This window comes from Peromyscus maniculatus, chromosome 1 (genome assembly GCF_049852395.1).
Source record: "Peromyscus maniculatus bairdii isolate BWxNUB_F1_BW_parent chromosome 1, HU_Pman_BW_mat_3.1, whole genome shotgun sequence".
NCBI lineage: Eukaryota > Metazoa > Chordata > Mammalia > Rodentia > Cricetidae > Peromyscus > Peromyscus maniculatus.
In genome coordinates, this window is record NC_134852.1 from 197,426,720 (window position 1) to 197,437,195 (window position 10,476).

At 53.0% G+C, this 10,476-nt stretch overlaps 2 protein-coding genes across 4 annotated transcripts; one reads left to right on the forward strand and one right to left on the reverse strand.

Moving 5' to 3' along the window:
- Positions 1 to 231: 231 nt before the first annotated feature.
- Mrpl43 (mitochondrial ribosomal protein L43) lies at positions 232 to 1,374 on the reverse strand. The gene is made up of 3 exons (XM_006988173.4): positions 1,197 to 1,374; positions 991 to 1,097; positions 232 to 873 (listed from the first exon to the last, which is right to left on the reverse strand). The coding sequence occupies exons 1-3, from the start codon at positions 1,325 to 1,327 to the stop codon at positions 632 to 634; spliced, it is 480 nt and encodes a 159-aa protein (XP_006988235.1). The 5' UTR covers positions 1,328 to 1,374; the 3' UTR covers positions 232 to 631.
- Positions 993 to 8,017, forward strand: Twnk (twinkle mtDNA helicase). Of its 3 annotated transcripts, none has more exons than XM_076563182.1 (5): positions 993 to 1,115; positions 4,079 to 4,319; positions 4,884 to 4,991; positions 5,233 to 5,374; positions 6,896 to 8,017. In XM_076563182.1, the coding sequence occupies exons 2-5, from the start codon at positions 4,198 to 4,200 to the stop codon at positions 7,214 to 7,216; spliced, it is 693 nt and encodes a 230-aa protein (XP_076419297.1). In that variant the 5' UTR covers positions 993 to 1,115; positions 4,079 to 4,197; the 3' UTR covers positions 7,217 to 8,017. The 3 variants fall into 3 exon arrangements, with proteins under 3 accessions (XP_076419297.1, XP_042120174.1, XP_076419296.1); XM_042264240.2 differs by lacking the exon at positions 993 to 1,115 and adding an exon at positions 1,390 to 3,261; XM_076563181.1 differs by lacking the exons at positions 993 to 1,115; positions 6,896 to 8,017 and adding exons at positions 1,429 to 3,261; positions 6,430 to 6,596.
- Positions 8,018 to 10,476: the final 2,459 nt, after the last annotated feature.

A 10,476-nucleotide genomic window follows, 5' to 3' on the forward strand; every position in this document is an offset into this window, starting at 1 on the left:
TGACCTTGAGGGGTTGGAGAGATGACTTAGGTGGTTAAGAGCACTGGCTGCTGCTTCACAAGACCCAGGTTCAATTCTCAGAACCTACAAGGTGGCCCACAACTGTCTGTAACTCCAGCTCCAGGGGACCTTCCACCGTCTTCTGGCCTCCAGGGGGCGCTGCATGCATATGGTGCACAGACATACAAGCAGGCAAAACACCTATACACATGATAAATATAAATCTCCAAATGTGGTGTTAGGTAAGTTTAATGACTCCAATCTGCACACAAACACAGATATAAGGTGCCTTGCCCACAGCAAGAGCAACAGGACATCACGGGCTCTTCAGAAGCCAGCCTTGAGACCCTTCACTGCGTTTTGAAATCATTATTATTTTGATTCCACAAAACAAGGACCCTGTACAACACTTGGAAGCCTTTTCACATCTCAACTTGCAAGGAGGCCAGCAGAATCAGAATTGGAGTATTCACAAGGTCACGGTACCTAGCTAGCAGTGAGCAATGGTTAACAGTCAGCTCTTCTTTATGCCGGGCCACGCCCCCGCTGGTAGTCTCCATTTATTGGCGTGAGCTTGAAACCCGAAAGAGGAACCAATTTTTATCACTTTCACCGTCCAAAGCCTGGTTCTTTACTGTGCTTGTACCGAATCTGGCGCAGGATCGTGAAGTTCTCTGGGCCGCAGCCCGTGGAGGGCCGTCCGTTTATTGGTGAAGGGGTGCCACTGGCCCTGGATGCTGGGGTTGTCCGTGTGGAAGGGCTTGCGGATGCGGATCACATCCAAGCCGGACTGGTTTGCCAGCTTCTGCACCAGGGATGTGATCTCCTCCACCGACTTGCTGTTGACCTTCTCCTCGCGCACGGTCCCGTTAACTGGCCGAGGGACGTGGGGAGTCAGTGCCCACGGCCAGGTCGGAAGTTACACAAGAACCACCCAGCGGGCAAGCCGGGACCCCGCCCTCCCGCCCCAGCGCGCGCGGCCCCACTCACGGTACTCGGCCACTATTCGGGGCACCGCACACGGCCGCGGGTTCACGTACACGACGACCCCTGGGTTGCGTCGGGCGAAGTCGGTCACTTCGCGTTCCACGAACTCCCTGCCAGGCCCAGCGAAGGTGAGTACGGTGCCCCGGACCCAGTCCCGTCGGTGCCCGCCCCCCACCCCACCCCGGTCCCCCCGCTTCCGCGGCCCTCACCTGGCGCCGCGGGACGAGGGAGCATCCCGGCTGAGGCTGAGGCTCAGGCGCTGCAGCTGCTGCACGTAGCGACCCAGCCCGTTATGGAGGACGCTCGTCAGGAAGCGGCTCGGGGTCCCGCGCGCGGTCATGGCTACGGCTTGGCAGCCCAGGACCGGGAGAGGAGGGAGGGCGGGACGCACCAGCGACTTCCGGCTCCGGGGTCATGGGCGGCCGGGAGAGTTTTGCTTCCGAGGTGGCGGCGCGTGGCGCGCGGGCGGGTGACCCACGTTGCGGGCAGAAGGGTGGCAGCGAGGATCGCGACGCGAAGCCGGGGGGCGGGAGCGTGGAGTTCCCGGCGCGGAGGGTAGAACGCGGGCGGCAGGGAGAGGACTGGACCTCTGCTCGTGACCTGGGGCTGTGTGGAGGGTCCCAGTGAGTGCGCGGAGGGGAGCGCCTGGCGATGCCGAGGGCTGGAGAGATGACGGGGCCGAGCAGAGGCCGTGGAGGGGAGGTAGAGGGAAGGAGATGATGCCGAGAAGCCGTTGAGATTGAGGGAGACCGTAGAGGTCCTAGAAGTGAGCAGGGGGAGGAGAGAGACTGAAAAGGCCCTAGAGAGGGGCGGAGACGTGGAAGAGTCGCGTAGATGGGCAGAGATGGAGAGTAGCAAGCCAGGGGAATAAGGAAGGGTGTTGGCAAGGGAGACATTTGAGACGAGAGAGAAGCCGACTCTAGTGAGTGCCCTCTGGCAGGGTCCTAGGGTCTGGCCTAGTGAGTGAAGGGCACCAAACCAGATACCGAAAGTTTTGCAGGAGGCATCCCACTCGGTTAGGAATGTGGCTCCTGCTCCGATGTGCATATCCCCTCCGGACCTTGCTGCCACTGCGAGGGGTGTGGGTGGGTCGGAGGGGCTTGCCCCGAAGCTTGGCTCCGGGCCCTCCTCGCAGAAGGTACAGGAAGGAAGCTCTCCCGGCCTTAGAGGTGCCAGTGTCGCCTGTGACTACAGCTGAAATCCGCCAGTACTTAAGGGCGCACGGGATCCCGTTCCAGGATGGCCACAGCTGTCTTCGAGCACCAAGCCCCTTTGTTGAGTCCTCAGACATCAAAAATCTGAAGGATTCTACCTCTGCCTCTGCTTCCTTCTGCCTCTTCATTGACAAGACCACAGGACACTTCCTCTGCATGACGAGCCAAGCAGAAGGGAGCTGGGAAGACTTCCAGGCCAGTGTGGAGGGACGAGGGGATGGGACCAGAGAGGGAGTCCTACTTACTGTGGGCCCGGAAGCCGAGGACAGGGAGGAGGTCCTGAGAATCTGGAACCGATCTATACCTCTCTGGGAGCTGCCGGACCCTGAGGAAGCCAGGCTGGCTCGAGTGATGTTTGGCCTTACCAAGGTGACAGATGACACACTCAGGAGGTTCAGTGTCCGGTATCTTCGATCTACTCGAAGTTTGGTGTTCCCTTGGTTCACCCCTGGGAGCACAGGAATGCGTGGCCTGAAGCTACTAAGCGCTGAAGACCAGGGGAATGGAGTGCAGTACGTGGAGACCACCATCCCCCGGCCTGGTGCCTACCACAACCTGTTTGGATTACCACTCATCAGCCGGCGAGATGCTGAGGTGGTCCTGACGAGTCGTGAGCTGGACAGCTTGGCTTTGAGCCAGTCCATGGGGCTGCCCACCCTTTCCCTGCCCCGAGGAACGGTCTGCTTACCCCCAGCTTTACTGCCCTACCTGGAACAGTTCCGTCGGATTGTATTCTGGTTAGGGGATGACCTTCGGTCCTGGGAGGCCGCCAAACTGTTTGCCCGAAAACTCAACCCCAAGCGATGTTCTTTGGTGAGGCCTGGTAGCCAGCAGCCTCGTCCCCTGGAGGCCTTGAACCAAGGCTTAAGTCTTCCTCGTATTCTTCGGACTGCCCTCCCTGCCTGGCACAAGTCTATTGTGTCTTTCCGTCAGCTCCGTGAGGAGGTTCTAGGAGAGCTATCAAATGTGGAGCAAGCAGCTGGTGTCCGCTGGAGTCGCTTCCCTGACCTCAATCGTCTGCTGAAGGGGCATCGGAAGGGCGAGCTGACGGTCTTTACAGGTGACTCTTTAGGGAATCACTGCTTTGGGAGCTGGAGAGATGGCTTAGTGGTTAAGGGCACTGGCTGCTTTTCCTAGCACCCACGCAGTACCTCACAACTGTCTGTAGCTCCAGTTCCAGGGGGATCTGATGCCTTCTTCTGACCTCTGAGGACACCGGATGTGCATATGGCACACAGCATACATGCAGATAAAACATTTGTACCCATAAAATAATAAAATAATGTTTAAAAAAAAAACCACTGTTTTACAGCCAGGCAGTGGTGGTATACGCCTTTAATCCCACTACTGGGGAGGCAGAGGCAGGTGGATCTCTGAGTTCAAGGCTAGCCTGATCTACTAAGAGTTCCAGGACAGCAAGAGATGTTATACAGAGAAACACTGTCTCAAAAAACTAAAAAAAGAAAAAAAAAAAGCTGTTTTGGATAAAAGGTTATATACAATAAGGTGACAAAAGTATGTGGTTTTGGCCACTGGCTATGTTCAATTTCTTTCTTTTTTTTAGATTTATTTATTATGTATATGAATGTTTTGCTTCGTGTGTATGTACACAACATGTGTGCCTGGTGCCCCCAGAGGCCAGAAGTCATCATGTCCCTTGGAACTGGACTTATAGATGGTTGTGAGCCATCATGTGGGTGCTAGGAGTCAAATCTAGTCTTCTGCAAGAGCAACGAGTGCTCTTAAGTACTGCTGCATCTCTCCAGGCCCTAACGGCCACGTTAAAAGGCGGCTTCCCCTCCCGACTTTTACCAGAATCTTGGTTCAAGGACCAGACTTTCCTCTTAACTTTCCTCTGTGTCCATCCCCACCCATAGGTCCAACAGGCAGTGGAAAGACAACATTCATCAGTGAGTATGCCCTGGATTTATGTACCCAGGGGGTGAACACACTTTGGGGTAGCTTTGAGATCAGTAACGTGAGACTAGCCCGGGTCATGCTGACTCAGTTTGCTGTGACACGTCTGGAGGAACAGCTGGACAAGTACGAAGAGTGGGCAGACCGCTTTGAGGACCTGCCTCTCTATTTCATGACTTTCCACGGACAGCAGAGCATCAGGTGAGAGCTCCAGAGACCAGCTACTTTAAAAAACATTTTTAATGTTTGTTTGTTTGAGACAGGGTCTCTCTAAGTAGCCCTGGCTGTCCTGGAACTCACTATGTAGACCAGGATGGATGGCCTCGAACTCAACACCTGCTTCTGCCTCCCGAGTGCTGGGATTAGAGGCTTGCACCTCCATGCCTGGCCCTTATTTTCATTTTTGAGAGATCCCAACACATCATATTTCTTTTTTTTTTAAAGATTTATTTATTTATTATGTATACAGAAGAGGTGCCAGATCTCATTACAGATGGTTGTGAGCCACCATGTGGTTGCTGGGAATTGAACTCAGGACCTAGGGAAGAGCAGCCAGTGCTCTTAACCTCTGAGCCATCTCTCCAGCCCCACATCATATTTCTTATGCTCTTTCCAGCTCCAGTGAGAGTGCCTTCCAGGGCTCTTTAGACAGGCTTGAGGTTTCCAAAGAATGGGAAGTCAGAAGAGCGAATGATATCAGTATTTTCAGGATGCAGGCTCTTCTCCTGGAGTGTTGACTGTTTGAATCCCTGCTTCTCCTTCCAGGTCTGTAATAGACACGATGCAGCATGCTGTCTACGTCTATGACGTTTGCCATGTGGTCATCGACAACCTGCAGTTCATGATGGGTCATGAGCAGCTCTCCACCGACAGGTGAGCTCTTCTTGTCTGACTCACACACACTGTCTTCTCGTGAAGCTGGCCTCTAGTACAGTCATCGTGCTGTTACCTTCTGAGAGGTTCGGCAGTGGGGAGTTGGCCAGGGACCCGAGTGTGAATCCTTGAGTAGAAGGAAGGGTAGCGGGCTGGGGTAGTTCGTGCGCAGGGACTGGCTCGGGACTTGGTGCACGTTCCACCCACTAACCTCTTGCCTCACCGAATTGCACTGCTGCAGGATTGCAGCTCAAGACTACATCGTTGGAGCCTTTCGGAAGTTTGCCACAGACAATAGCTGCCACGTGACTCTGGTCATTCACCCACGGAAGGAGGACGATGACAAGGAACTGCAGACAGCTTCCATATTTGGCTCAGCCAAAGTGAGTCGGCTTTAAGGCACTCAAGCTTGGAGAGTTAGAGCGGCAGGCATAGCTAGAGACAGTCTTCCTTCAGCCTCAGGTCCTTCTGACTGCCCTAAAAAGGCAGGAGGCCCTGCTTCTGGGGCCACGGCATGAGGAATACATGAGCCAGGAGTCCAGGGATCGGAGTTGGTTCTGTGCCATCTAGCAGTTACACCTGTTAGTAGGTCATGATTGTAGCTCAGTGGGATGAGAGCTATGGCAGGCAGCAGGAGGGGAGGGGTCTGAGTCATCCTGTGACCTGTGGGGAGACTTCCCAGTGGATGTGCAACAAGACTTCCACTGAGGTTTCCGGACAGTAAGTGTCAGATTATCAAATAAATGGGAAGGCAGCCTTCTGGGCCACAGGACCAGCCCCATCCCAAAGCATCCAGCGGTGTGCTAAATTCTTGTTACATGTTAGACCCAGCTAGGCAAGGGGAGTTCAGGTTGAGGAGCAAAAGTATGTTGGTTTGGAACAAACACGGAACAAGAATAATGCAGAAGTTTAAAAACAAAATTGGTGGTACTTTTTTAGGGAATCAAAAGTGGTCCCTAGTGAAGTGTCATGTGAATAGTAAGAACAAGCTGGTGGGTAGGAACGTCCACTATAGAGGAGAGGCGTTGGGTGGGTAGGACGGTCCACTATAGAGGAGAGGCATTGGGTGGGTAGGACGGTCCACTATAGAGGAGAGGCGTTGGGTGGGTAGGACGGTCCACTATAGAGGAGAGGCGTTGGGTGGGTAGGACGGTCCACTATAGAGGAGAGGTGGGGTGGGTAGGACGGTCCACTATAGAGGAGAGGTGGGGTGGGTAGGACGGTCCACTATAGAGGAGAGGCGATGGGTGGGTAGGACGGTCCACTGGCGGGAGAGGCGGGGCAAGCAGAAGGAGCACACAGTCTGAGACAGTGGCAGAGTTGTAACGTGGCTGGGAGATTTGGCGGCTCTAGCATCAATTATGGTTAGTTGTTTAAAGAGCTTGGTGATGAGGGGTACTTATTCCTTTTCCCATTTTTAAAAATTTAATTTATTTAGGAGCTGGAGAGATGGCTGAGTGGAAGAGCACTCACTGACTGCTCTTCCAGAGGTCCCGAGTTCAATTCCCAGCAACCACATGGTAGCTCACAACTGTCTGTAACTCCACTTCCAGGGGATCTGACATCCTAACACATACATACAGGCAGAATACCAATACACATAAAATAAAATAAAATAAAATTAAAAAAAAAATTTTAATGCATATGGGTGTTTTGCCTGCATTTTTATCTTTGCGTTATATGCATGTTGGTGCCCACGGAGGGCAGAAGGAAGCATTGGATTTCCTGGGACTGGAGTTCCAGACGGTTGTGAGCTACCATGTAGGTGCTGGGAATTGAACCTGGGTCCCCTGAAAGAGCAGCCAGTGCTCTTAGCCCCCTTTCCCATTCTTGCCACTCCTCCTGACTCTTCATCCTTCCTTCCACTCATAAGTCCTCTTTCTCCTGCCTCCCCCCCCCCCCAGGCAAGCCAAGAAGCAGACAATGTTCTCATCCTTCAGGATAGGAAGCTGGTGACTGGGCCCGGAAAACGGTACCTGCAGGTATCCAAGAACCGCTTTGATGGAGATGTAGGTGTCTTCCCACTTGAGTTCAACAAGAGTTCCCTTACCTTCTCCATCCCACCGAAGAGCAAAGCCCGACTCAAGAAGATCAAGGATGACAACGGACTGGTGGCCAAAAAGTCCTCTTCTGGCAAAAGAGGTGCAGGGCACCAGAACTCTGAGACTTGCTCAGGCCAGGATGCCAGTCCCAACCAGTCAGATTCCTCCAAGTCCTCCAGGTGAAAGCAGAGCTTAGCTGCTGGCTACAGTGAGCCTGATGGACCAAGCTAACACAGACGCCTGGCTGTCCACTAGGGCTCCTCTTCCATATAGTCCTGGGCTGGGTTCCAGGGTGAGGAACCCAGCAGCTATTGAGGACCGCCTGTATGCTGGGTTTTCATATATATATATATATGTGTGTATATGTATATATGTGTGTGTGTATACATATATATGTATGTATATAGGGCACTGAAAAGACAATATCTGTTTCCAAAGAACCAGCATTTTGGTGAAAGGAATAAGTCAAAGTGAAGAATGTTAGACTGCTCACAGACTGATTTTCATTAATCAGTCTAAAAAGGTGTATGAGCAGAGTGCATGTGAGAACCAGGAGGGGGCCTTGTGAACCTCTGGGAAAGGGGTCTAGGCAGAGAGGCAGACTAAAAGCTGAGGTGGGAATGAGCAGGTCAGACAGGCCAAGCCCCTGAGCCTGTCATAGACCAAGAGGCTTCGTGCTGAAACTCCAGCACTTAGGCATTCAGAGACAAAGTAGACCAGGCACTACGCCACTCTGCTGTGTAGAGCCAGGCATAAGGTAGCTGTCCTGTTGGAATCAATCCTCGGTGCTTAGCCCTGTACTCTCAGGGCCTCAAAGATGAGCGCTTCCTCCCCCAGATTGCATCGCCAGAGAGCCATGGAAAGCAGCTGTGAGCCCACAGTGCCTGCCCGCTGGATACTGACTCCATTGTATGCTGCCTCTGACAGCTGGAGCTGGGACTCTGAGCCCTCTCCGGTTTGAATGAAACATCTTAGTTGCCTTTGTTCCTGTGCTTTTTCTGATTTGTCCACCAGATGTCTCCCCACACTAGCTGGGTTTGCCCTCAGACTTGGGAGTAAATGGATCCTTTTCCCCTCTTTAGTCTTTCACTTCCCACTTTCAACCCCTCAGATAGCAGGGAGAAGTACAAGGTCTCCACATCCCACCCACTAAACGTAGCCCTTCCCTTGGCATAGGGAGACGGGGTGGTGTGCTTATTCCTGACAGGTGTGGGTCACTGGGCCACACACCCAGGCCTTGTCTGACCAGCTGTCCCTCTTTCCCCTGGGAGGTGAGCCATTCACATTCTCAATGTAGACTCGAGAATCAGCCCTACTGGGTGTGGTGGTGAGTGCCTTTAATGCCTGCACCTGGGAGGTAGGAGGCAGGGAGGAGTTCAAAGATATCCTGAACTGCCGGGCGGTGGTGACGCACGCCTTTAAATCCCAGCACTCGGGAGGCTGAGCCAGGCGGATCTCTGTGAGTTCAAGGCCAGCCTGGGCTACCAAGTGAGTTCCAGGAAAAGGCGCAAAGCTGCACAGAGAAACCCTGTCTCGAAAAACCAAAAAAAAAAAAAAAAAAAAAAAAATCCTGAACTACACAGTTCAAGGCCAGCCTGGGCTACTCAAAACCTTGTCTCAAAAATACAATCAGTTTATTCTTATCTGTAACCCTCTACCTCATCCGTTTACTTCTGGTATTCTCCCTGTGCTAGGACTCCTGGGGATTTGTTAAAAATGCAGAGCTTAGGGGCCCTCTCTCTCCCCGCTTTACATGTTCCCAGTTCTGGAGTCTGACATGGGACATGGATGCCTCGGTTTAACAAGCACTACAGGCGACTGTAAAAGAAATGACCCCAGACTGCCAGGCATATTGCTAATGACCTTTTTATCTCACTTCCTCTGATACTCTAAAGGACCAACTTCAAGATGTTCAGATTGGGGGTGCTGGGAAGCCTCTGCTTCAGGTATAGGGGAGGTTTTTTTACTCCCAGGAGGAAGAGTAATCTTTCAAGTCAACCCAAGAGGAAGCTTTTAGAACCAGAGGGAAGAGTCCGGGGTTTCTGAGAACTCTAGCCATAAAGAGCTGAAGCGAATTTTTGCAAAGCTGTTGTTGGGAAGAACCTAGGGGTGGGGGTAGCTCCTCCAGGGTCTGCCTTCTTGGGGGTCTCTTCCAGACTGGCTGGAGCCGGGCCTCTCATCCTGCAGTAATCATTCCCAGCAGTTGGCTGCTCTGGGCCTCATCCAGGGTCTGAAATATTTAAGTCAGCCATGCCTTCCAGATGTACAGAACGAGACCATTCCTACCTATAAGGGCATGGACTCCATATTCTACTCTCCCTAGAATGCCTGATGTGTTCTCAGGGAGCCCTCCAGAGTTTCCAGTGCGGGCTGTACCGTCAGCCCAGAGAAACCGTGCACATTCGCTGTTTGTCCTGCCCCACCCTCCTAGCAGACACCCCCACACAGCACAAACCAGAATGAGCAGGAGGAGGGAAACAAACACCCGGTACACAAACACATTCCACTCCATACCTGCCGAAAACTCCCCACGGCAAGATCCAGCACGGAGTGTGTTCAGGAGCCATTGGAGCCTAGAAGGCAGGAAGAGGTCGGTCCCCGCAGCCTGCATATGAAGTTCCCAGGAGGCACTTTCTATCCACATACTCAAAGGAGTGGCTTGAGGCAAATCACCTGGGATGAACCATGTAATTCTGTGTTCAGCTGACTTAATGTCCCAGAGACCTCCTGGAAAGGTCTGGCCCAGCAGGGTCAAATTGGATCTGTAGCCCTGTTTTCAGACCGACACTGTGTCGCACAGGGCTGTGAGGAGGCAGCTTTACTTTAGGTCTTCAGTAGCTGTTACTGCGGTGGATTTGAGAAGAGACCAAACTCACCTTGGTCTCCTGTGGCCCAACTGCTCAGGCAGTGGGTATGGTTCAGGTAGCTGTAAACTTAAGCCCTTCCACAATGTACCTGGTATGCCAGGGAGGAAGGGAGCCCTCGGCACCTCCCTAAAATACAGGCCAACTTCCTGTTTGGGCCTGTGGGTGGGACTTTATGAGTCTAAGGGAAGCCTAGCCTTGCCCTATGGGGGACCAGGACTACAGCTTCTCACCTGGGCTGATAACTACTCCAGGGAATGGGGCGGTACTAGTTCTGCTAGAACAGTCCCAGTGTGTGCGCGCGAGTGTGTGTGTGTGTGTGTGTGTGTGTGTGTGTGGTGGGGGTTATGAAACTCGAGAGTTCTTTGTCTGCTTCACAGGGATTTTCCCTCTTCTGGCTCTGGGCAGAGTGGACCGGATTTATAGGCCCTTAGTAAGGCAGCCAGGTAGCTTAGCCGTCGGTCATATCTGCCCTCCCCCTAGGTCAAAAGTCGGTACGCTGTGCAGCCAACAGGCCAGAGCGTAGACCACCGTCAGCCTACTTTGGGGCTGGGTACTGGGTCGGGCTACTTTTGGGGT